The 26,109-nt window shown below is 53.3% G+C and overlaps 1 protein-coding gene across 2 annotated transcripts; it reads left to right on the top strand.

Annotated features, from left to right (window-relative positions):
• Positions 1-38: 38 nt before the first annotated feature.
• On the top strand, positions 39-26,008 carry PLEKHM2 (pleckstrin homology and RUN domain containing M2). 2 transcript variants are annotated; one of them, XM_054647854.2, is made up of 20 exons: positions 39-336; positions 10,631-10,737; positions 11,512-11,621; positions 12,722-12,821; positions 13,300-13,387; positions 13,845-14,031; positions 16,314-16,373; positions 18,618-18,831; positions 20,121-20,897; positions 21,161-21,230; positions 21,310-21,400; positions 21,659-21,723; positions 21,976-22,064; positions 22,632-22,764; positions 22,845-23,035; positions 23,340-23,405; positions 23,870-24,029; positions 24,205-24,384; positions 24,468-24,584; positions 24,922-26,008. In XM_054647854.2, the coding sequence occupies exons 1-20, from the start codon at positions 277-279 to the stop codon at positions 25,057-25,059; spliced, it is 3,003 nt and encodes a 1,000-aa protein (XP_054503829.2). In that variant the 5' UTR covers positions 39-276; the 3' UTR covers positions 25,060-26,008. The 2 variants fall into 2 exon arrangements, with proteins under 2 accessions (XP_054503829.2, XP_054503830.2); XM_054647855.2 differs by lacking the exon at positions 16,314-16,373 and having other exon boundaries at positions 40-336.
• The last annotated feature ends 101 nt before the right edge of the window (positions 26,009-26,109 follow it).

Raw genomic sequence — 26,109 nt, 5'->3', positions numbered from 1 at the left:
TCGCTCCCTCCCTCCGTCCCTCCCTCCTTTCCCGTGACCTCAGTTCCCGGCGGAGCGCGGCCCCAGCGCGGCTCGGCTCCGCTGTGCTCCCGCGGGGCCCGCTCGCCCCCGCGCCCGGCCATGGCGCGCTGAGCGCCGCGGAGCCGCCAGCCCGGGGCCGGCCGGGGCAGCCGGCAGGACGGAGCCGGCAGGACGGAGCGGGCCCGGCGGGCGGGACGGCGCTCGGCCTGCGCCGGGCGGGCGCGGCGGGCGGCGGCGGCGGCGGGCGGAGGCGCCATGGAGCCGGCGGAGGTGAAGGACCGCATCCTGGAGAACATCTCCCTCTCCGTCAAGAAGGTGGGAGCGGGAGCACGGCGGGGACTGCGGACATCGACCCGCGGTGCTGAAAGGACTGGGCCTGGGGACACCTCTGGGCTGCGGGGGTTGGGGACAGCCCGGGGGAACCCCAATGCCGGGGCTGCGGAATTGGGAACAGCCCTGGGGACCCCGCTCCGCAGTCACTCTGGGCCTGGAGACATCCATGGGGACCCCCCTCAGCTGGTGCTGGGGACAGCTCTGGGACCCCGCACTGTCCTGTGGCTGAGGGTGGGGCTGTGGGCCTGGGGACCGCCCTGGGGGCTCCCCTCTGCCCAGGGCTGCCCATGGGGGCTGTGTCTGCAGAGGGGCAGGGCTGGGGGGCACTCCTGGGTACCACACACCACTGCCATGGATGTAGGCTGGAAGGACGGGTCCCTGTGGACCTTCTGCCTGAGGCATGGGGCTGGGGGACAATCCTACAGACCCCCACAGCCAAGAAACATCGCAGGGATACTGATGGACTCTGGGACAGGAGCGTGGGGTCAAGGGCACACTGCATCCCCTTTGCCTGAGATGGACGCTTTCGGGAGTGTCCTTGGAGACCCCCTGTGCTGAGGGTATGAGGTTGGACACAGCTCTTCTGGTGGTGGGGGTGGCACATCTGGGGTGTGGAGTCACCCTGCCAAAGGGACACTGCCAGGGCCACCCCAGGATCCTCTGTTTTAGCTGGCTGGGATATACTGGGATTGTCCTGCCCAGGATTCCCCATTTCAAAGGACAGGATTGGGGGGGACCCTTTTCCTGGGGCTCTATTCAGGAGGGATTTGGAATCCAGCCTAAAACCATCTTTATAGAGGTTCTCCCTCCAGCCAGGCATGTCCTGTGAAGGGCACAGGATAGAGGGGCAGGACCTGGGACATTCTCCCCATGGACACAGGTAATGTGTGGTTCATTCCTGTGCTCTGCTCTGTGCCCTCAAAGCAGTGCTCTGAACGTGTGTCCTCTCACCTTCTCCTTGCCCCTTGTTTCTCCTTGGGGGGTTCCTTAAAGCCCATCCTGGTGGTGGAAACATCCGTGAGCCGGCACAGAGGGGACCGGGATGCTGAAATCTTGGGGAAGGCCAAAGGAGAGAGTTGTAAGGACGTGCTGGAAGTTTTGGTTTGGCCCACACATGAGCTCCAACCAACCTTGAAAAAGAACCCCTGCTCCATTTGAGGAGGCAACAGGAGTTTCATTTGTGTTTGTCCCAAGCTTTGGGGCAAAGGCTGTCTGGACGTGCTGTTGTTTCTCCAGTTGTTGGGTTTCCTCTGCCTTATGGAATAGTTTTCCTGTGCTCTGCGGTGTGTCCTGACACAGATTCATCCATGAAAACTTGTCTTATGAAGACCAGCACAAGCAAATTCCTGGTGCAATTAAGAAATGGATGGCTGGACACTGCCTCTGGGGTGTAGGATGGATGTGCAAACCTCTCCCAGCTTTTTTCTTCCATGGATGACCCTGACCTCTGGTCTCTTGCCTTTTTATCCTCTGAGAATTAAGGATAATCTTATATCTATCTGGAAACCGGTGGATGTTCAGCCTGCTCTGAGCTCTGTCACAATGCCCTGCAATGCTCCTGCCTCAGTTTCCCTGTGTATATAAGGAATACAACTTCCCACACAGGATTGGTTGGACATAATTTGTTTGCATTCACAAAATCCTTGGAAGATCACATTTGGAAATGCTTAAAAATCAACATGTTTATTTTTATTACTGTTGTGATTGAAGAGGACTCTAGCTCCAGCTCTGCCAGCACACCTTGGCCTGCCCAGTCCCTGCCCACTCCTGTCTTGGTCCAGAAGTGAAAATTTTGGGATTTTCTAATCCTGCCTGTTCATCCTTGCTCAGAGCAAAACTCAGGGAAATGTAGGAGCCTGCTTCAGGCTGATGGATTAATTTCTACCATCCCAGTGAAACCAAACTCAGGCCATGGTGAAATTCCACCCTGCTTTTTTACCTCCAGGATGCAGTTCTCCTTCCTCAGGGAAATCACTATGGAGCTGCAATTTTCCCAGTGCTTACCTCTCCCACTTCAACCTGAAATCCCTGATCTTCTTTTTCCCTGTGAGTGGCAAGAGTAAAGTACTAGGTTAAGGGAGCAAGTGGCTTTGTGCTGGGAAATCCTACTCTCCGTCATCCTCGTCTTGAGTAATTCCTTGGCACTGGAATTGTGTCATGGGGCTTGGAGGAGTTTTCCAAGCATCCTGCCTCTGCTTTCAGAAGCTTCCTCACAGTGTGGGCTGCTCTCTCCTTACTTTCAGCACCGGTGCAGGTGTGCAGTGGAGGATTTGGATGTGTCTATGGGCATGGTGAGGGTTTTCTTTTCTCAGCTGCAGACCCAAAGGGGAGGAAACTGCCTTATTTTCATGGAGCTGCCCAGGGAAGAGGATCCTGTGCTCAGCAGCCTTGGGTGGGGAAGGAGAGGAGCAGCAGCACAGCCCTGGGAAGGGTTTGACACTCAGGGCTGGGGCTGTAGCTGGCTGTGATTGCAGTTTTTGCCAGGTGCTGCTGGATTTTAGGGATGGGGGATCAGTGCATGTTGGAACCCTGGCTACAGATAATTTTAGATTTTCTGTGCTGACAGGCACTGATCCCTAAGAGAAAACACTGCATTTGACTTGAGGTTGTGGAGAAGGCTTCTAAAATTGTATGATAGAACTGGGATTATGAGTGTGTGGATTCTGTACAAATCCACAGCAAAAAAATGCTTTGATTCCAAGCAAATCCCTCAAACCTCAGTGAACAGGTCTGCTTCTCTTATTTTCCTGGAAAGGCTTGAGGGATGGAGCACAGATGGAAAAGTGGCAAATGTGCTTGGAGAGGGTAATTCCAGCCAATTCCAGCCTATGGGGTTCTCTGTGTGGTTCCCAGATACCGGAGGGGGAAGATCAGCTCTGCTGTGGATTTCAGAGGTGTGAGGTTGGAGGTGTGAAGTCAGCCTCCACTGAAAAAAGTGAGGCAAAACACCTAACTTAGACAAAATAGGCCTCTCTAACCAGAGACATGCCAGGAAATTTCTGCTCAGCACTGGGGAGCTGGGTCTCTGCTTCAGTTCCAAGGGAATTGGGAGCATGGTTTTGATTTCCCATCTACAGCTTGTCCTCTGTGTCCTCCCTGGGAGCTGTAGATTAATTCACAGTGTGATGCTTTCTGCACACATGGACTGTTTATTGTGACTGTTTAATTTCCCTTTTCCCACTCAGTTCCCCTTCTGCTAAGAGGGCTGTGCTCAGCTCAAATTACTGCACAGATTGCTGCCTAACCCTTGTTTTTTGTGAAGATTTAGGGCTTTATTGGGGATGGGCATGTTATGGCTCAGTGTGCAGGCTCTTGTTCACTCAAGAGCTTGTTTCCTTCTAGGAGATGCTGCTGTGTAGGGTGGCAGTGGGATGTGGGCAGCTTCCTGGTGCTGCCCAGGTGAGCTCTAAACATACCAGAAATGCCAACAACTTCAAATCCATCCTTGGCCAGGCATCTCCTCGTAGCAGGAGCTGTCACAGGTTCCCTGGTCCATGAAGCTGGTGGTTTGTGTTCTTTTGGGTTTCCCTGTATATTCCCTAGGCTCAGGATGGGTTTAGTCTCTCCTACCTGGGATTAGGTGGTGAAAATGCAGTCTTTAAACAGTGTTATTGTTGACAGTTCTAGGAGCTGAATGTAAAATCAGAAAAGAGGTTAGAATCCCAGATTCTGGGACTCCTCCCTGCTTTTCAGGCCGTTCTGCTGCCTTTGAAGGACACACATTGCCATGAACTCTGGGCAGCTGATCCTTGGTGCATGTCAATCAGGTGGAGCAGTGGTTTTTGCTGACGTTGCAGGAGTTCTTGCCAAAATCTCTGGCTCTGCTCCATTTCTGCATGACTTTGGGAAGGTTTCCACTGCCCTCACAGCAAGTTAGTGCTGAGCCTTTGCTGCCTGTCTCCAGGTTGGATTTTTAGCCCTGTACCTTTGAAATGCCTTTGCAGTCTCCTCAGCTGCTGTTCCTTGTGACACCTCTGCTGCTCCTGCACAGTGAGGGAGGGTGGCTTTGGGCATGGCTTGGAGCCCCCATGTCCTGGAGAGGAGCAGGGAGTGCTGGAGTGGAGCATCTCTACCCAAAGCACATAGGGAATGTGCTCATCTCTGCCTGGCTGCGTTCATTCAGCCCAGCACAGAGGCAGCAGCTCTGGAGATGTGAAAACAGCCAAACAGTCTCTTGCCTTCTGCTCCCTTTTGAGAGGCACCTCTCTGGCTCAAAGAGCACAGGGGTTTTACCTCTGCCAGGGTCTTTCCTTCACTCACATCTCCCCAGGCCATGTCTGTTGCTGCTGCAGGGACCTCATGAAGAGGGTAGCCCTGCATGTTCCTTTGCCATCTGCACCAGCTTTGCCAGCTGCCAAAAGCCTGTGGGTGAAGTAGCAGCAATCTCATGGAGCTCCTGAGTTGTCCATGAAGACAAGACACTCAGGTGCTTTCAGCAAGTGCACAGGTGTGTCTTGGTGGGCCTCCATGGGCTTTGTCCCTGTGGTGCTGTGGTTCTGCTCTCATCACAGCTGTGTATTGCTTGGGTTGCTGGAGAATTTCAAGGTTTATCTCTTTAGAAATTCCTCTTGTCTCATCCCAGTGATCAGGAAACTTCCCTGCCTTGCCAATCCAGGAGCCACTCAGGTAGTCACACTCACACCACCACAGGGCTGGTGGTGATCCAGAGTTTGTCATCCACAATTTTAAGGGGATTGGGTTCTGCAGGTACCTAAACTGATGTTTGTCCTCCATAACACCCAAAATCAGCTCTGGAGCTGAGGGTGGACAAGCCTGTGATAACATTTTGGGAGTTAAAAAATCCCATTTGGTCTCCTCTCTCTAGCACAAAGCCTTTTGCTGGGGGAGCAGCTGGTTTAGGAGGGTGAATTTGGCTTTCCCAAGGAGCTAAAGGAAAGCCTCCAAGCCTCTCTGCTTCTGATTGCACAATTTTGGTGGCTGTTGAGTGATTTCTGCTTTCCCCACTTCTGATGAGCTGGTCCAAGAGGTGTAACTGAATTGAGCAGGGGCTGGAGGGCGTGGGTGGTGGGGAGGGACTCGGACCGTGGGACCCAGCATGTGAGGGAGCAGCACTTTGCTTGCTTCTGGTGTGTTTGCCACTGGACTTGGGGTTTTTTCCCCATAAAATCTATTTTTTCTGTTGTGCTGAGTATGGGACCTTCCCACCTGCCTTTGGTTAGCTCAGGGACCCTGGTCTGCTGCAGCCAGTTCTGTGCTCAGCCCCTGCTCTGCTTGCTGTGACAGAGGAACAGGATGCTCCCTAAAAATTCCTACTGGAAAAAAACCTATCCTTGTCTGAGTCACACATGGGTCCAGCCTGCTGCAAGCTTTGCTGCTTAGAAATAGTGAAGGAAAGCCCCAGAAAAGCCTTGGGGGGTGTGAGCTGAGAAGTGTATGTGTCCCAGGAGGTGACAATCTTGCTGGCATTGGATGGGGAATGCTTCAAAGCTCAGTGTTTCCAGCAAGGAGCAACTTTGCTGTGGGTTTCAGCTTCACCTGAGTCAGGCTCCTGTCTCTCCACATCTCCAGGTTCATCCAGTGGCACTCGTGGTGTCTTCCAGGTGCTGATACTCTGAATGTGCCTGGTGTGCTTTTTCTGGAAAACCCCCAAGATCCAGGCAAGGTGCACAAAGTGGGAAGCTGGGCACTGAGGCCAGTGCTGGTTTGTAGAGAGTGTTGAGTCAGACCTCCAAAATGTCCTGCTAGAAGCTGGAGTTTTAGGGCTTTGTGTTGTACAAGTGCATAAGAAAGACTAGCACCCCTGCCATGGCATTCAGCCTGCTTTTATGGATGGTATGGAAAACCAGGAGTTTTCCAGGCACAGGAGTTCAGCCTCCTCTTTATCCATTTGCTGTTGCATGTCTGTACCCCCTGAGCAGGTGTGAAAGTGAGTTCTGAGGTGTCTGGCCTGGCCCTTCCCGTGTGTCTTCCCTTGGCACTGAGCTGTCATCACTTGGGACAAGTTCAGTTGTCCTTTCTTGTACTCCCTGGAGCTCCTGAGGGTGCTCAGCTCTTTCAGGTGGGGAAAACCCCTCACCTCAGTCCATGTGCTGTGGGTGGGAATGAAGGTTTTGAAGCACCTTTCCAATCCCAGTTAAGGAGCTGAGGAATGCAAAGGGTGTTTGTTGTTCTTCCGCCGTGTTTGTCCTGCCAGGGAAATACCAAGCAGAACAAGTGAAATGGAATTGATGTTGGAAAGCTGCTGTGAAACATCTGCAGGGCAGATTTACAGAGGGGAGATGTGGACTCAGCTGGGTTGAGGCCAGCCCTGAACAGGTCAGGAGACTATTTCAATATTCCAGTGAGGTTTTAGAATTACTGAAGGGATTTCACAACCACCACAAGAATTATTAGATTTGGGAATGGGCTTTCCAGAACACCTCCCTGATTATTTGTTGGCTTCCCTTGCAACACAGGAGCTCTGCAGATCAGCCTGAAAATCTTCACACTCATTGAGAACCACTGCAGTAATAGGTTATAAAACTGTGCAAGGAAGAGCCTCTCTCACGCGTGCCAGCCTTGGGGTGGGGTGTGTCACTGCTAGAAAAACGAACTTGTGATTGATAAACAGCAATTAAATCCTCCTCCTCCTCAGTGGGGACGAGGTGGGAGTGTTTCCCAGTGGCAGCCAGGTCTCTGTTCCTGTTGGGCAAACTCCCTCCTGCTGCAGCTCTCCCAGGTGTGCTCAGCCCGTGGCCGGGCTGTTGTGGCCGGGCTGTTGTGGCCAGGCTGCTGTGCCTGGGCTGCTGTGCCTGGGCTGCTGTGCCTGGGCTGTTGTGGCTGGGCTGTTGTTGCCCTCTCCCTGAGCAGGTTCTGCCCCAGGAGTGCTGGTGCTCAGACCTGGCCAGGCTGCAGAGTGGTCCCGGTGGCTGGATGGCTGGGATGCCTTCTGCATGCCAGCAGGGCTTCTTTTGGCCACAGGAATGTCTATAAATAGCCCTGGGTCAGGGCTCCAGGCATTGCTGGGCCCCTCAGGAGCATGAGTCCTCCATCTGAGCCAGCCATCAGCCCTTCCTTCTAGATTTGGGGTGCAGAGGAGATGAGGGGAAGAACATCTCTCCAGAAATCCAGAGATGGTGTTTTTAACCCAATTATTTGCCTCCTTCCCGATCTCCCCAGTTCCAGCCCTGCTCACTGCCCAGCTGTGTCAGGAGCTGCTTTGTGGGTGCCTCATGGAGTTTGTCACCACCTCCCAGACAGGTCTGACTGCAGGAGGAGAGGCTGGGTCAATTATCCATGTGTGTTTTATAACAACTTACAGCAGACTCCATATAAACACTATAAAATGCCACTTTTGGGGCAGTGCCACATCACTGCTGCCATCACCACCTGGGTGCTGGGATCATCCCTCATGATGTTCATGGTTGTAATTCCTACAGATTTTCAGCTAGGCATTGAATCTTTGAAAAACAGCACAGCTGGGCTTTGTTCCCCTGTTGGGAAAGCTGTTTCATCCTAACTTTTCTCCGTGTGTCTTCACCCTTCTTCCCAAGCCAGAAACACCTCCCCATCAGCTTTTGCAAGTCCTTCCCCACCCTGGCTGGAGGGATGGCTCCACCCAGGAGATCCTGAGGCTTGCTGTGTCTTGTTTCCTCCCTGGTCAGGGTGGCTGGGCAGGGATTCACCTGGCTGGTCTCTGGTGGGAATTGTGCTCCAGTGAGCTGTGCCTGCCCTTGGCTGGCTGCTGGAAGCCTTTGGCCATGTTTATTTTGGAGGGATGCTGGGAGTGGCACCATCCCTGGGTGCAGTGCTGTATGGGAGCTGTGCACTGGCTGCAGGAAGGAGTGTGACAAAGTTCTGGGTTATTTTGGGAGAAAGGAGGAAAGAAAAAAGAGGAAATGCTTCTATTTCCTCATCTCTTTTGCTGCCCAGGCTTGGAGTGTCTCTGTCACGAGGAATTCCTCCAGTCAGAGGCACAGACAGGCTCCAAGTTCCCTCCAAACTGACCTCCCCAAGCTGTGTCTCATTTTTTTCAGTGGTGAGCTAATGAAATGCCTGATTTATTCTTGTTTCCCCCAGCTGTCCCCCACAGCTGCATTTCCCCAATCCAGCACAGAGCCTGCAGAAACACCCAGAGCTTCTTCCAAGGGTGCCCCAGCTCCCTGCAGAACCCACAGCCTGGCTGGGACAAGTTGGGAGTTTCTGCCTTCAAGTGCTGGCTCATGTCTGTGAGATCTTTGCCTCTGCCTCAATTTTCCCAAAAATGGGATGTTTTAGTGAGCTCCAGCTCTTGGCCATCATCCCCATGACTCCATTTATCCATCACCTGAGGGATATGGCTCTGAATTACAGGTTTGTTTCCTCCTCTGATGTCCTTGCTGCAGCTTCAAACACTGGCTGCAAGTACCTCCTGAATTTTTCCTTCAAGAGTGGTATTTTAGGGCATTTTCCTCTCTGCTTCAGTCTGGGCTGCCTACGAACAGTGGGAATCTTCTGGAAAAGCTTCCTCCCAAAAATGGATAGGAGCTGTTGAGCTGAAATGCTCCAGGTCTCACTTGGGTGTTGTGAAAGCCCCTGAGGATCTCCAGCACACCCACAGGTGCCTCTGCAATCCTGGTTGTGCATCTGCTTCCCCAGGGGACTCACCTGCTGGGACAGGGACAGGGACAGGCAGAGCAGGGCTGTGCCAGGTCAGGGCAGCTCTGGCTGCCATTCCCCAGGCTCAGCAGTTTTCTCTCACCTAAGGGCTGGGACCAGCTCTGTGCAGGAGCACGCCTGGCTCTGCCATCTTACCTAAGAGCTCCAGAGGTGTTGGAACCCAGCACATTGCTCTGGCTGCCCTGGAGGACTCGAGACCCTGGCAGGGGGCTCAGAGACCTTGGCACAGAGTCAAAAACACCTGTGCCTTTGGTTCTAACCCAGGAAACAATTCCCAACTTTGTGTGAAGATGGACAAGACACAAGAGTTTGAATAGAATGGTAGTGAATTTATCACAGGGTGGAAAAGTAGAATTTTGGGGTTTTTAGAATGGGGGTTCAAGGGGCAAGATGGAGGAATCTGGGTGTGTTCTGTCTTTCTTCTTCTCCTTGTCCTCCATCTTCTGTGTGATGGTGACACTTTGGATTGGTTTAGAGTAGAGACAGACTGTCTAACACAGGTGATAGGTATTGGAAAATTACTGTAAATAAAGTACATGTAGTTCTGAGTATAAAAGATAACACCACCCTGAGGGCAGTCAGTGTGCCACAAACTGACCTGCTGGACAGATCTTGAAAGAGAATATCATAGATAAGAAAAAATCAACAACCTTGAAAAGCAGAACTGACACATCTTGGCTTCTTGTTTAGTCTCAGAGCTGGGAAAAAAGACTTTCAAACACCTTGGGGTCATCTCAACACAAGAGACCTCGTCACAGAGGGGTTCAAGGTCTTTGAGCCAGGAGGGTGTTGGAGCTCAATATGTTCATACTCCTAAGAGTGTTCCCAGGGGCCCTGAGGTGTTCTCTGACCCTTGGGTAACTGCACATCAAGACTGGAGGATTTTTCCAAAAGGAGCTTCTCTAGTAATAATTCTGGAGGAAAAACCTGTTTTGGGGGACAGGTCAGATTTGACAAGCATAGTAATGTCAAGTTTTTGGGTTTTACACATCTGTCATCTAGTGAGGTTTGGCAAAGACATGTCAGGTCACTAAAATAACATAGATATTGTCTCTAATATTGTTGTGGCTCAGCTGAGCTGTTCTTGCACGTTGCCAGCAAACAGCCATGGCCTGTCCAGCTGAGATTACATCCTGGGAGAGTAATCTCCCTGCCTGGATGCCAAGGGTGTGTGAGACAGGACCTAAATAGATCCCTAAGCTCTGGGGGCAGGAGGAGGCCTGTGGGTCAGCTGGGAAGGGATAGAGGATTTGGGTGCAAGGGGATTTCTAGCAAAACCAAGGAGAGGCCTCATCCATGTCAGACCCAGAAACAGAGCAGAGCTGGGGTTTATTTCTGCTCTGAACCACTTTGTGGTGGCTGCAGAGGGAGCACCAGACCCTGCTGTAGTGTTGGCTGGGAGGGAAGAGGCTGCTCACCATGGGGGAACTTGGTTGTGCAGCCACCACAGCACTGCTGAGATGTGGGGACCCTGGGCAAGGTTCTCCCTGTAGTTACTGCCTTTAGGGTCCCCTCAGAACATCAGCTACACCCTCTAAGGAAAACCTGCAACAGGGTTTAGCAAGCTGAGAGATCACAAGAAACTGTTCAGTGCTGGATATGAGCGTTTTGGCACCTCCACCTGCTCCTCGTGGGCTGGAGAAGGGCATTGCAGGCATCCCATCTCTTCTTTTTGCAGCTGCAGAGCTACTTTGCTGCCTGTGAAGATGAGACACCGGCCATCAGAAACCACGACAAGGTCCTGCAGCGGCTCTGTGAGCACCTGGACCACGCTCTGCTCTACGGGTGAGCCTGGAGCCCACTCTGGGGGGCTGCTTTCCCCATGGAAAAAGCCTGCTGGGGTATTTTTGGGGTCCCCCATTGTGGGGAGGAAAGATGAATCTGACTCCATGTTCTTAGAAGGCTAATTTATTATGATATGATATGATATGACACTATATTTATTATATATTACATTACATTACATTATATTATATTATATTAATTATGCATTATATTATATTATATTATATTATATTATATTATATTATATTATATTATATTATATTATATTATATTATATTATATTATATTATATTATATTATATTATATTATATTATATTATATTATATTATATTATATTATATTATATTATATTATATTATATTATGTTATATTATGTTATATTATATTAACAATACTAAATAATAGAGAAAGGATACTTACAGAAGGCTTAACAAGATAATAATGAAAAACTCATGACTCTCCAGAGTCCCGACACAGCCTGACTGTGATTGGTCATTAAGTTAAAACAATTCACATGAAACCCATCAAACAACCACCTGTTGGGTAAACAATCTCCAAACCACATTCCAAAGCAGCAAAACACAGGAGAAGCAAATGAGATAATATTGTTTTCTTTTTTCTCTGAGGCTTCTCAGCGTCCCAGGAGAAGAATCCTGGGCAAGGGGATTTTTCCTGAAAATATGACAGTGACACCTCAGCATGGGGAAAGCATCTAGGCAGGCATTGGGGTGGAGCTTTTGCTTAATTTTCCTCTGGGATTTTTCTTCCTGCAGACTGCAAGATCTCTCCTCGGGGTACTGGGTGCTGGTGGTTCACTTCACGCGCCGGGAAGCCATCAAACAGATTGAAGTGCTGCAGCACGTGGCCACCAACCTGGGACGCAGTGAGTGTTCATCCAGTGACTCCAGCTCTCACTTTGGGGACACCTGGGGAGGCCCAGGTTGTGCTGAGGAGTTGGGGCTGCTGGTGGATCGAGGGAGGCATTGGGATCCAGGTCCCAGGCAAAGGAATTGTAGAATCATTAAAACTGGAAAGGACCTCTGAGATTGAGTCCTACCATTAGCCCAGCACTGCCATGTCCACCACCAAGCCATGACCCCAAGTGCCACATCCACACGTAGTTTGAACATTTCCAGGGATGGGGATTCCACTGCTTCCCTGGGCAGCCTGTGCCAGGGAGGTGGGAGTGCTGCCATGACTGTGTGAGGTCTCTGGAAATAATGTCACTGTGCCTCAGGGCTGGGTGCTGAGGTGTAGCCTGGCTTCTGCTGCCCTGGAACCCAAGAGGCTGTGCCCTCAGGAAGGGTTCCAGACAGATGGGAGTTCTGTGGGGCCATGACCTCAGGAAGAGTTCCTGGCAGAGGGTAGCACTTGGGAAGGATGGGAGTCCTGCAGGGCCATGCCCTTGGGAAGGGTTCCTGGCAGATGGGAGCATCCCCTCTCACCCCACATCTTGCTGTAGCAGTCATGTGTGTGATTCTGCATTTTCCCTGCTCTGAGTTGTCCATAGCAGATGTCTGGGACCATCGAGGCCACTTTTGATGCAAGAGCTTGCCCAGATCCTGTGTGCCTGCTTATCCAAACACCTGCCTTGTCGTGGGCCTGTGCTGGTGAGAGCAGAGCTGAGCACAGGCTCTACTGTCACCTCTCTCTGCACCAGAATTTGTGTCCAATCTCACCTGGGCTGATTCATGGCAATTCTCCCTCTGTCTCTCCCGTCTCCCAATATTTCTGGCAGAGCTCCCATCTGGCTGGAGAGACACAGTTGTGTGGCTACTTCTTCACCTGTCTCTCACCAATTTTACTCCAAATCATGAATCTCTCACTGGCATTTCCTCCCCACACACCCCCTGATTTCCCTCATAGTTGTTCCCCTCAAATGATATGAATGAATAATCTGAGGGGTTTTAACTAATTCATGATATTTCTAGGCTTGTGTCACTTCTCAGGTGTTTCCAGATAAATCTGCTGCTCTGTTTCCAGGCCGGGCCTGGCTATACCTTGCCCTCAATGAAAATTCCTTGGAGAGCTACTTGAGGCTGTTCCAGGAGAACCTCAGCCTGCTGCACAAGTACTATGTCAAGTGAGTATCCCAGCTCCTTCTTTGGGTAACATTTGACATCCCTCCTGGTCAGAAGCCAGCCTGAATTTGCCAGTGGGGGACAAGCAGTTGATCAGGGTTTGACCTTTTTCCTTGTGGGATTTATGTAGTTAATTTAAGGGTCCTAGATGTGAACATCCTCTTATATCTGTGAGGCCCTGCAAGTATTTTTCCTAGTTCTTGCTTTTACTCTGCAGTCCCCTTTATATTTTCCCATGATTTCCAAGGAGCTGTTGAGCTCCTGTCCAGGCACCCAGCTTTGCTGGACACCTGGAAATGTGGCTGTAGCTCAGTTTGGGGACAGCACACAGTGGCTGCCCACAGAGGCAAGGAGTGGGCTGCCAGCTCCAGAGCTGATCTATGGCAGCTCAGAGACGCCCCCAAAGAAACAGAAGGGCCCTTGTAGCTGCTCCTCCTCTTTCCCTGATCTGTAAAGCTCTTTTGTTCCTCCCTGTGGCAGGAACGCCCTGGTCTGCAGTCACGACCATCTGACCTTGTTCTTAACACTGGTGTCTGGACTGGAGTTCATCCGCTTTGACTTGGACCTGGTGAGTGTTTGATCTGTTCTCCTGGCTCTGGGAGAGTGGGAATGTGGAGCAGGGGAAGGCCAGGGTGGGACAGATCCCTCTGCTTGGTCCAGGGTAGACTTTCAGCTGAAAATGTGACGCTGATGATTTTGGGAAAGGCTTCTTTGGGGATCCAGCAATGGGATTTATTCCTGTTGCTCAGTTCTTCACTGCTTGGAGGAGGAACAAGGCAGCTGCAGGGCAGATTGGTGGGGATAAAGGAGCTGAGCTCTGCAAGTGTGGTACAAAACCCTGGTGTCCCTCCAGAAAACACAAATCCACTGGGTAACCCTTGGTGAAACCACTGGGTTTCCTCTGAGATGGACACTGAGAAGGGACCTTTAGGGGCAGTCCCACCGTTTTGGTGGGGTGGCATTTCCCCCCAGCTGTGCCAGAAACAGTGACTGCAGCCTGACTCTGAGCCCTCCCTGCCCTGCAGGATGCTCCATACCTGGATCTGGCCCCCTACATGCCGGATTACTACAAACCCCAGCACCTGCTGGACTTCGAGGAGCGCCTGCCCAGCTCCGTGCACGGCTCCGACAGCCTCTCCCTCAACTCCTTCAACTCTGTCACCTCCACCAACCTGGAATGGGACGACAGTGCCATTGCTCCATCCAGCGAGGGTCAGTGGGGTTTGGGCACACTGTGGGCAGGGCTGTGTTCTCCCACATCCCTTTCAGATAAGGCAGCAGATTTTAGACTGGAAGAGAGCAAAGCAGAAGAGCCAGCAGCCAGGCTGGGAGTCTCTCCTGTCTTACATCCTTGGGAGAGAGGATAAGGGGGAATGGGTTTAACCCCTAAGAGTTTTAAACAAAAAGATGGGAAATTTAGATTAGGTATTAGGAAGAAATTCTTCCCTGTGAGGGTGGGCAGGCCCTGGCACAGGTGCCCAGAGCAGCTGTGGCTGCTCCTGGATTCCTGGAAGTGTCCAAGGCCAGGTTGGACAGGGCTTGGAGCAGCCTGGGACAGTGAAAGGAGTCCCTGCCCATGGCAGGGGGTGGAATTAGGTCAACTTTAATGTCCCTTCCAACCCAAACCATTCTGTGCTGATTCTGTGCCTTGGACTGGGAGAAAAGGACATTCCCTGCAGGCACCCCAGGCCACTTTAGCAGGAACTGGAGGACTCTCCCCACAGAAAGGGTTTTAGCAGGAACTGGAGGATTCTCCTCACAGAGAGGGTTTTAGCAGGAACTGGAGGACTCTCCCCACAGAGTAAAGGCCATGCCTGTATCTGAATGTGGCTTCCAGGCCAGCAGGGACACAGGGCTGCAGGGGAGGTTTTTAACTGTTTGTTTGGCAGTCCACAGAGCCACATGTGCTGGCCCTGGAGGGGAGTAGTTTCCAGAGTCTTCTCTGTGTCTTCAGGGAGAAAGGCAGCCAGTGGTCTCAGAGGTGTTGGGTTTTCCTCTTGATACATCTTGAGCAGCCTGATAAATTGTCCTACCACCCCCTTATCCCTTCAGAGAGGCTGGGTGTTGTTCTGATAAACTGGGCAGACACACACCTTGTGTCTGCACCATGAGTCTGCTGCAGCCAGAGCAGGGAGCTCCTGTCCTGCACCCACCACGTTCACATCAAGCAGCAGCTCTGCTGATGCTGTTCCTAATCCCAAATGCATTGGTCCTGTCCTGATTTTTATCCCAGTTTGAGCAAAAGGGATTGTGGAATAGGGTTGGAATGGAATGAACTGTTAGATGGATGCAGAGAATTTGGGCCTGAGCCGACACACAGGTGAGTTTTCTCAAGACAAGGGTCACCAGGTGCCTTTTATGAGCAAGGCAGAACCTGCAGGTATTAAAGATGCTGAAAAGGAACAGCCTGGGATGGGCATTGGAGTTGTTTTAACAAAGGACTTGGAAGCACAGCACTGGTTTGGGCTCACCACATGTGCACTCAGGGAGGGTTTGGTTTCAGGGACTTGCTCCTCCCAAATCTCCAGCATCCCAGGGAAGTTGGAGACAGCACGAGGAGCCTAGAAATAAAAATCACAGAGGAAGGTTCTCTGTGCCCAGAGGTTTGGCATAAGCAGTTGTTGCACCCCTGAGTTTGCATTCCTGCTCCTCCCTCAGCAGAGCATGGCTTGTGCCAGACATCTCCTGCCTGTCCCTACCACTGGGTGTCCCCAGCCTTCTGGTGGATGGCTGCTTAAAGAGAGCAGAGGGCTTTGGAGTAGAGATCCAGGAGATTTTGGAGATGGATTTTGGGTTTGGCATCATCTCAGCCTATTCCATGTGTCCAGGCAGTGGCTGTGCTCTGTGTCTCAGTCTCCCCATGCACAGAGGGATTTGGTGCTGATGTAGGAAGGCTGGACCAGGACCCAGGAGGGCAGGAATTGCTGCTGCTCCTCTGGTGTGGAGGAATTTAACTTTTCCCTGTAACTATGACCCTGCTCATCATTTCAACAGGAGCATGTCTCTACCCTGAGAGTGTAGGTGGAACTGGGGATTGTAGGATCAGAGGACAAGTTTTCCCCTTTAATCAGATCCCTGGCTTTGCAAAGATTCATGAGTCAAACATCACAGTATCTATGGGAGGTAAGTGTGAAGTGGGGAACCTGAGGCACAGAGAGATTAAATTGCTTGCCAGAGAGGATCAAGCCCTAGGTGACACTGTTTATCTGCTTTAGCTTCCCAGCAGCTTGAATAATGGGGCCTTTACCCTTCCCTGGCCCCTTTGTAGCTCCCATAACATGGGTGTTCCAGAAGGAACAGCCACTAGTGCAGCTGGTTTCCATTCACATCCACATTCCCTGTTTTCTCGTGTGTTTCAGATACCAGTGAGAAATTGTTTGGTTTCTCCCCATTCCCATCTCCTTCCCCAAATCCCCTTCACACTCTCCCATCTCCCCACTTCCCTCCCCACTACCTGTATTTCTAATCTTGAGTTTTATCCCTCATTCTTGTAGATTATGATTTTGGAGATGTCTTTCCAGCAATGCAGACCATGCCCAGCAGAGACTGGGAAGGTGGGACACGCTCATCTCTTACAGCATTTTTGTTTTCTGTCTGCATTGCTGCCCCCTGAGCTTGCTGCATGTTCCCATGTTTGTTTCTTTAACAACCAACTGCCCTGTCCTGATGGAATTCTGTACAGGCCCAAAATGTGGGATGTGCCAGCTGCCCTCATGCCATGGATTTCCTCTTTGGGGTAAAGCACACAGCGTGCTGACTGAAAAATTGATCCACCATCATTGGATTCCTGAAAACCCTGGAAAACAGCTGAACTAATTCTGCTGCCTTTAATTTTGGGTATTTTGCAGGGATTAATTTGTGAGGTTTTGTTTTCCCTGGATCATCCTGTCCTGTGTCAAAACTTCTCCCATGAAGCCAAAATATCCAGCATGTGGGTCAGTTTGGGATCACTACATTTGTTATTTTTATTAATTTCACCAGTTTTTAAACCCACTTACCAGCTACCTCTGGCCTTTATGGCCAAGAGCACTTGCCCAGCTTAAAGGAATTTATTCTTTTTCCACATGCAGCCCCTGTGCACATCCTGCACTGGAGCAGCATCCTCTCTGCTTCACCCCCAGAGGAAACACCACACTCCATCCTTTGCAGCTCAAAGCTGGACGGAGCCTGATGGGACCACCTGAATATTTGGGGACTATTTGGGCAAATCTGCCTGAATTCCATGTGGATTGCTCTCGGGCTCTAACATGCTCCCTCTTACCTTCTTCCTTTCACAGGGATGTCACAGAGGTGGTTTAACCTGTCCCTGCAGGGTGCAAACTAGATTTTCAAACCCAAGGTGCAGCCAGCAGCTCCAGTGGGGGTGTTGGGTGCAGGCTGAAGCCCAGGGATGCTGGGGAAAAGGTGGATCCTTCTGGATTTGAGGATATAAAACCCAATTGATTTCCCTGGTACAGCTCACACTGACTCCCTGCTCCAGAGCAGCTTTTTCAGTGAGAACAAAGTGGAGTTTTGGAATCATCCAGCACAAACTGCCTGGATTAAAGTTTTACAGGAGGTTTCATTTTCCTCCTGAAATCCTACACCCAAAATCAGTCTGCCAGGGCTGTGGTTCTCTTCCCAAGGGGTCTTTTTAGCTGGCAGTGCAAAGGAATCAGAATCATGGAATGGTTTGGGTTGGAAGGGACCTTAAAGATCATCTCTTTCCAGTCCCTTGTCATGGGCAGGGACACCTTCCACTGGACCAGGAGTGGTGCTGGAGAAGAGAAGGGCATGGATAACTTTCCTTTAACCATGATTTTGGATGGGTAACAGATAATAATAGTCCAAGCATGACTCCTGCAGCCCTTCTCCTCTGCTCTTTTTCCCTCTGAAGACTAACACGGGCCCAGCTGTTTGTGCTCTGCCCTGTCTGTGCTGCCTGCTGAATGCTGTGTCCCCTCTCCAGCACACTCCAGCCCCCGTGTGTGTCTCATGTGAGCAGAGGAGAGCAGTCAGCTCTGTCAGGATTGCTGCTCCATGGGCTCGCTCTGTGGCTGCCCTTCCAACTGAGCAGGCACCTTCCCACAGCTGTGATGGTGTTCGCAGGGGTCCCAGGACCAGGGAAGAGACGAGGAGCTGACTCCATGTTTCAGAAGGCTTGATTTATTATTTTATGATATATATATTATATTAAAACTATACTAAAAGAATAGAAGAAAGGATTTCATCAGAAGGCTGGCTAAGAATAGAAAAAGAATAACAAAGGCTTGTGACTGACCAAGACAGTCTGGACAGCTGGACTGTGATTGGCCATTAATTAGAAACAACCACATGAGACCAATCCCAGCTGCACCTGTTGCATTCCACAGCAGCAGATAACCATTGGTTACATTTTGTTCCTGAGGCCTCTCAGCTTCTCAGGAGAAAAAACCCTAAGGAAAGGATTTCTCATAAAACATGTCTGTGACACACGGCCACATTAGGGGAGAAGCAGCAGCCTCATGGTCGCTGTCACCTTGCTCAGGAGCAATGGCCCCAGGACCCCTCAGCAGCTCCCTCAGACACCACCTCTGCTCTCTCCATCCAGCTGCTGCTCCTGGGTGACCGAGCTGCTGTGTGCAGGCGTTCTCTGAACTGCAGAGGGGGTGCAGGGTCTCACGCTGCCCTCCCTGTCCATCCTCTCTGGGAGCTGCTGGCACTGCCAGGGGCGCGGTGCCCACACAGTGCCCCGAGCCCCCGGCGCCTGGCTTGGCTCCGTCTGGCTGTGCCCAGGAGCCTGAGCCGGGGCTGATCCTCTCTCCCTCCCTGTCCTGCAGACGGGGACCTGACGGACACGCTCAGCTGCCCGCGCTCGGAGCCCAACGGCGGCAGGGCCGCGGTGAGGAGCCCCACGCAGCAGCGCCACAACCCCTTCAACCAGGACAGGGCCGAGGCGCCCTCCTCTGCTGACACCACGCCCGTGCACAGGGCAGAGGCCACCCCCGAGGGAACGGACCAGTCCGAGAGCTGCACGGAGCTGGAGGTCATCAGGTAGGGACACAGCTGCTGGCCTCAGAGAGGGGCAGGTGTTGGGGGTGTGGCACCTCTTCTGTCCCAGCAAAGATGGTCTCTGTGCTGCAGCCTTTATTCTGTGGGGCTGGGCGGGGTTCCTTGGGCTGATTCCACATCTGTCACTCTGGTTTTTTAAGATTTTCTAAGCCTTCTGATGTTGACATTCTTGTAGCGAACTTTCTCACACACTTTCTGTAAATAACTCATTGTTTTGCATTTCTTTATGGAAGAGGAGAAAGCTGATAGACTGTTAGTCTGTCCAGTGTCATTGGAGAGGTGGCACTGTCACCCTCCAATCCACTGGCACTCTTAAAAAACTATAAATGTTTGAGTCAGAAAATAAACTTCCCTTTTTTTCTTCACCTTGAGAACAGCAGTGGGAGCTTATGTTCTATAGTGACACACATCACCCCCTTCCCCTGCCACTGGGAGTCAGAGGGCTCAGAGTAACCCATGAGCGTTTATTTGGAGCTCTCTCCAGCTGGTGGCAGCTTTGCAGCTGCTCTGGGGCTTGGATCTTGTCTCCCATCCTGTTCCTCCTCCTGTTTGTCAGTGAGCTGTGGCCAAACCTGTCACGGGAGATGCCTCTGCAGAGTTCCTGGCTGGGGTTTGGGTGTTTGACTCCTGCAGGGGAGATCCCCAAGGGATCCCTCAGAGCCCTCAATCCAGACAAAGAGCTCAAGGCTCTGTCTGCTCACACCCTGTGATGGGGCCTCCCCAAACCCGCCCAGCAGGGCTGTGCTGGGGCAGAGGAGCTGGGTTTTACTCATCATCCCACATGAGAGACACAGGGAAGGGGAGCACTGGGCTCCCAAACAGGGATGACCTGGCAGCAGTTTGGGTGCTGTGGGTGCCAGAACACTTCCACAGCACATCCTGGTGTGCTCCAACCTGCATCTCCCTCTCCTGGCAGGTGGGGACACGGCATTGCCACCTCCAGAAACCTCCTCCCTTCCCAGCTTCTTGATCTCAACCAGAGATTTTCCCCATGTCAATTCAGCACCACGACCATTTGTGATCCCTTTACAGCTGAAAGAAAGCCCAAGGTGCTGTGTCAGCAGTGACACCTCTTTTTGAGATAGGTAGGAGAAAGCGTCCATGAAAAACTGGCACAGAGATGGGGGCTCTACATGGCTGCACACTGAGCAATGTTCCTGATTAGAAGGATTTCTCTGCAATAGGGAAAATTGCAAAGGAATGTTGTTGGAGCCCCGTGCGTATTGCAGAGTCTAAGCAGGCACAGTGGGTGACGTTCTTCTCTCCCACAGGTTGGCCAAGAAGAAGAAGACGGGCAAGAAGAAGAAGGTGAAGCCTGAGGAGGCGGTGAACAGCCCGGGGCCCACAGCGCCCGAGGCCAGCGGGGACAGCGGCGTCAACGGGCTCAGCGACAGGGAGGAGCCACCGAGGGACGGGGAGGGGGACAGGGAGGAGCCGCCGAGGGACACGGACAGGGAGGAGGCACCAAGGGACGGGGAGTGCGCTGCCCTTGGCCCGCTGGCCCTGCGCATCCCCGAGATGAAGGACACGTCCATGGAGAGCGTGGGGCAGCCCCTGAGCAAGGTCATGGACAGGCTCAACGGGCAGCTGGACCCCGGGGGCTGGAACGCCGCCCTGGAGCCCCCCGGGCAGCCCTTTCGGACCGGCACGCCAGGGGAGACCCCCGATGGATCGTCCTCTGGCGACTTTAGTGAGGGGATTTCAGCCCCCATGGACTTCTACCGATTTACCGTCGAGAGTCCAAACGCTGCTGCACCAGGTGGTGGCCACCATGACCCTCCAGGGCCTGGCCAACCGCCACATGTTTCTGGTAGCCCTGAGGCTCCTGAAGAAGAAGAAAGCAGAGAGGGAGAAGCAGTTGGAGCAGTAGAGGAGTCTGAAAGGGCGAGTGTTGAACCTCAAACTAGCCAGACAGAAACCATCGACCCACAGGCTCTCTGTGAGCCCAAGAAGGAGCAGCCCAGCCCTTCCCCGAGCAGCGCTGAGGACTCTGGGGTGGAGGAAGGGCAGGGCAGCCCCTCGGAGCTGACCCATCCCTCTGAGTTCAGGTGAGGATGGGTGTGCTCAGCAGGGAGAGCATCTTCAAAACAATCTTGAGCTCAAGTTGACACCTTTCCCTTCGTCCTCGGTTTGGGGGGCAAAGCCCATCCTTCTCCAGGATGAAGAGGAGGCACAAAGGGTCAGGAAGATAAGATCCTGGGGAGCTAACAAGTGCCCAAATGATGGATATGTTCAACAAGGAAGGGGATTGCCCTTCCTGGACTCACCCAGCCTCACATCTATGTCCATCCTCTGCTATCTCTCTCCGCAGGGTGGATAACAACCATCTCCTCCTGCTGATGATCCACGTCTTTCGGGAGAATGAGGAGCAGTTGTTCAGGGTAAGGGGTCTCCATCAATTGAAGATCAGCTCTGTGCCTGCATCAGCCCAGGGCTGAGAGCTCCTTTCTTTCCATGCAGATGATCCGAATGAGCACGGGACACATGGAAGGGAACCTGCAGCTGATCTACGTCCTGCTGACAGATTGCTACGTGTACCTGATCCGGAAAGGTATCACATCCCCACAGCCTCTGGGCTCAGGGGCAGGGAGGGCGGCTCCATCCACAGCCTGTCCATGGATTAGGACACTGCCACTTCCCTTGAGTCCCGTGCTCACAGCAGGGAGCTCAGATTGACTTGTCCCCCAGGAGCCCTGGGACTTGTGTCCTGTGGCTCCGTGCTGCCTGAGCCATGGCTCAGTTTGCAGGTGCTGCTGCTGGAGAGGGGGTGCTGTGCCCCCCTTCACGTGGCTCTCTGTGTCTGTGCCAGGGGCAGCGGAGAAGCCGTATATGGTGGAGGAGGCTGTGTCCTACAACGAGCTGGATTACATCTCGGTGAGCCAGGCCAGGGGGCAGCTCTCACCTGTCCGGGGGTGAGGGTGTGTTTGTGTCCATGGGCAGTGAACCTTTGAGACTGGGAGAGTTGGCAGTGATGCCCCTTCCAGTGCCACCTCTGTGGGTGCCCATGTCTTTGCATGGGCAGCAGAGTGACCACTGACACTGTCCCTGGGTCAGAAGCCCAGTCAGCCCTGCTGTGTTGCCCCTCCTCCCATGGCTGCCTTCCCTAACCATTGCTGTGTGGCACAGGTTGGGCTGGATCAGCAGACAGTGACCCTGGTGTGCACCAACCGGAGGAAGCAGTTCCTGCTGGACACTGCCGACATGGCTCTCACCGAGTGAGTGGGGAACTGGGCACAGAACTCTGGAATTCTTGGACTTGGGGACAGTGGGAGACTCCAGAGACAGCCCTTCATGACAGTCCTGCCACCCGTGAGGGGGTTGGGGGCTGGTTTGGTGCCACTGGCTGAACCCAGCTGACAGCTGGAAATGCTTCAGGTGTGGATAAAACCAAAATATCTTCCCTGGATCAAGAGTTACTCCATCCCTCAGTCTGAGCTTTGGGACTCTGGGCAATGCAGACCCCGTGTCACTTGGCGTGAGTAGGGATGAGCTCCAAGGCATGTCCCAGGTCTCTGTGTGCTGGCAGCTCAGGGAGGTGACCATCAAGCCATACTGGGATCTGTGCTGGGATGAGTGACCACCTCTGGGTGTCACCTGTCTCCTTTCTGGAGTTCAGACTTTGCAGCCTCCCATCACCTTTGGTCTGTAGGTTGATTTTGCAACTCTTTGGTCTGGAAGACCAGAGACTCCCAGGTTAAGGGGAACCCTTGGGCACCAGGTGTCTGAGGGAGATGAGGGGCTGTTTGCCCCAGCCTTGTCAGAGATCTTTGCCTCCATCTCAGGTTCTTCCTGGTCTCCTTGAAGTCAGCCATGATCAAAGGGTGCCGGGAGCCCCCTTATCCCAGTATCCTCACGGATGCCACCATGGAGAAACTGGCACTTGCCAAGTTTGTGGCACAGGAGTCCAAGTGTGAGGTGAGTTTGGATATCACCACCAGCCCTGCAGGTGATGAAGGCTCACAGGAGACTCCCTTGACTTCTCCTGGTTCTTCCAGGCCTGCAGCGTGGTTGTGCGTTTCTACGGCCTCGTCCACTGGGAGGACCCCATGGATGAGGCACTGGGGCCCTCCAGCAGCAGCTGCTCCTCTGCAGAACACGCTGTCACCAAGGATGGCATCCTGCACTACAAGGCAGGCACCTCCTACCTGGGCAAGGAGCAGTGGAAGCCCTGCTTTGTGGTGCTCAGGTGGGCACTGGGGCTGTGGGGCAGGGCTGGGGTCAGACAGGGCTCTTGGGAGAAGGTGCTGGGAGCAGTTTGCTGCCCAAGAGCTGCCTGGGAGGTAGAGAGGACTCATCTTGCCACCTAAAGGAGCCGAGCCACCGGTTTGGTGGCTCAAGCCACAGTTCGTGGGTGCCCAGCAGCAGGAATGTGACCCCACAGGGCTGCAGGGGTGGAGGGCAGGGGCAGGGTTGGCTGTGGGACCAAAGGTAGGGGATACCAGAGCTGTGCTGACTCCAGTTCCCTCCTCTCTCATCTTCCCAAACAACAGCAATGGGATCTTGTACCAGTACCCCGATCGCACGGACGTCACCCCTCTGCTCTCCATCAACATGGGGTGAGTGGCTGGTAGGACACAGAACCCCAACTCCATGGGGATCTGGGGAGCAGGAGCTACTTGGGATGTCCAGGAGGGGTTCCAGGCTGGATCATGGCCTGGTCCATGCAGCAGGAATCCCTCAGGAATCCTGGCTGCTCCTGCCTGGGGGCAGGTGCCCATGTGTTTTGGCTCCGGTGCATGCCACCTCATTTCCTTCCTTGGAAGGGGCCTTGGCCTCTGAAGGGTGATGCATCCCTCCAAGAGCCCTGCTGGGAGACCCACTGTGCTCAGCTCCAGCTCTCCTGCAATGTGAAGAGCCTGGAGATGGTCCTTGGAGCAATCCCAGGGAATGTCACGGATGGGGAACGAGTGTTTGTTGGGACAGGGGTGAGGTGCTGCCCAGGGAGGGCAGTCAGAGGCTGTTCTCAGGCTCGTGCTGGCCCATCCATCCCGCTCATGTCCATCCTCCCCCTCTCTCCCAGCGGCGAGCAGTGCGGGGGATGCCGGCGTTCCAACACCACCGACCGGCCCCACTCCTTCCAGGTGATCCTGACGGACCGGCCCTCCCTGGAGCTGAGCGCCGACAACGAGGAGGACATGGCAGACTGGATGCAGTACTTCTGCCAGGCTGTCTCCAAAGGGGTGAGCTGGGGACAGGCCCTGGGCGTGGGTGCTTTGCCCAGGGAAAGGGAGCAGGAATGTCTGTCAGGATGGAGCAGGCAGCTTTATCCTGAGCCAGGAGGGTTTCCCCACAGGGCACCCCATGGAGATGGAGCTCCATCGTGCCGGGTTTTACCCCCTTCCCCACCCCACGCAGGTGATCCCCCAGGGCGTTGCCCCGACGCCGTGTGTTCCCTGCTGCCTGGTGCTGACAGATGAGAAGGCTTTCACGTGCCACGAGGACTGCCAGACCAGCTTCTTCCGCTCGCTGGGCACCGCGGAGCTGACCGATGTCACCGCTGTGTCCACGGAGGCTGGCAAGGAGTACTGCATCCTGGTGAGGGCAGGGCTCTGGGACCCGCTGGCCCGGGGCTGGGCGAGCACCCAATGCTGACCCCAGGCCTCTCTCTCGCTGTTCAGGAGTTTGCTCAGGACAGCAAGGAGTTCCTGGCCCCCTGGGTCCTTTATTTTAGTTGCACTACAGAACTGGAGAGGTTCCTGTCAGCACTGAACGTCGCGTGGAGGAACATCTACCAGGTGAGCATGTGGGGCTGCCTCACACTCTCATTACTGAGGGAGAGCAGAGGGATGAATTTGTCCCTGGAGGGTGAACCCAGATTTCCCACAAAGGGCAGGAGAGCCAGGGAGCTCCTATGGCTCCATATAATCACAGGATGTGGGATTTAGAGGCTGGCAAGACAAGCCATGAGCACCCAGTGCTGGCAAGGGCAGTGGGAGGAATGTGGGTCAGCCCCGCTGTCACCATGTCCATGACATGGACAGCCTGCCCATGTGGGTTTGAGGTGGTTTTACAGCAAGAGGGAGAAGTGACTGTTGTCTGTTCCCCTCCTGCCACCCCACACCCGTGTTTCAGGTCGATCTCCAGCACAAGGCCATTCTGGATGCTGCTGTGAAGAAGAAATGTGAGGATGCCCAGAGCCTCATCGACAGCGCCTGGCAGCGCAGTGACAGCCTCTGCCGGGGCCGGGCCGAGCGGGACCCCTGGTGTTAACCCTGCCCAGGGGGGGACAGCTCACAGGGCCCAGTTTTGGGGACCAGGGCCTGTATCTGGGCAGCTGGCACCCCAAACCCTCCTGCCATCGCTTGGTCCCCACCAGGGCTGTGCCTGCAGCATGGACCCCGCGCTCTCCACTGAGCCAGGGACATCCGGCGTGGTCTGGGGAGCAGCCAGATGCTTCACCACCTGCACCTTCCTCCTTGTCCAGCTGCCACGGGGCAAATAATTTGCCTTTCACAGAATAATGTCCCAGTAGTAGTGAGGGAGAGGGTGGGAGCGGGGTGGGCTGGGACGAGCATCCCGTTCTGGTGGGGAGCAGGACTGAGGACTTGTTCATTTTCGAACAGGGTCAGGGCGAGGTGGGAACGCTCAGTCGCTACCGTGCATGTTTTGTTGCTCATACAATCACCGCTGTGTTGGGAGGAGGAGTCGGCACTGCCCCGCCTCCTCCTCCTCCTGGAGGGCTCGCCCGGGGCCTCCGGACTCCGCTGAACCACTCAGCCTGTCATGGAGATTTGAGGCTGAGGAAGAAGGAACAAGGCCAAATATTTGGCTTAAACATGATTTTAGGAAATCTCAGCAGCCGGTTTGTGGTTTTAATGCTGAGCCTGTGCACTGGGGGAGAAGAGATGGAGTCCCATGTTCTTCAGGTGTCCTGAGGGACTTTGTCATGTGGCTGCCACCAAACACGTCCCCATCTCCTCAGCTCACTGCATCTGAGGCCAGCAAGGACCCATCGCCACTTGCGCTCCACTATGAGCACTTTGGGGCACAACCCCAGCTTTTAAATAATATTAATAACAATAATAATAACCCGGAGACCTTCTCATGTAATATAAGTTCACGGGGCCTTTTTCTGGAGGAAACATACATGACTGAATGTATATGTACATACATTTGCTTCCTTTCCCCCCTCCTCAAATAAATAGACCTTGGTAACTCAGCCTTGGCCCCACGCCATCTTCTGCCACAGGGGCTGCTGCTCCTCCTGCCGTCACTTTGGAGCCTGTGGGACGGCTCTGGGCAGGCAGAAGGAAGATTTGG

Source organism: Agelaius phoeniceus, chromosome 24 (genome assembly GCF_051311805.1).
Source record: "Agelaius phoeniceus isolate bAgePho1 chromosome 24, bAgePho1.hap1, whole genome shotgun sequence".
Classification (NCBI taxonomy): domain Eukaryota; kingdom Metazoa; phylum Chordata; class Aves; order Passeriformes; family Icteridae; genus Agelaius; species Agelaius phoeniceus.
Note: the sequence above shows the minus strand (reverse complement) of the source record. Positions and strands in the feature narration are given on the sequence as shown.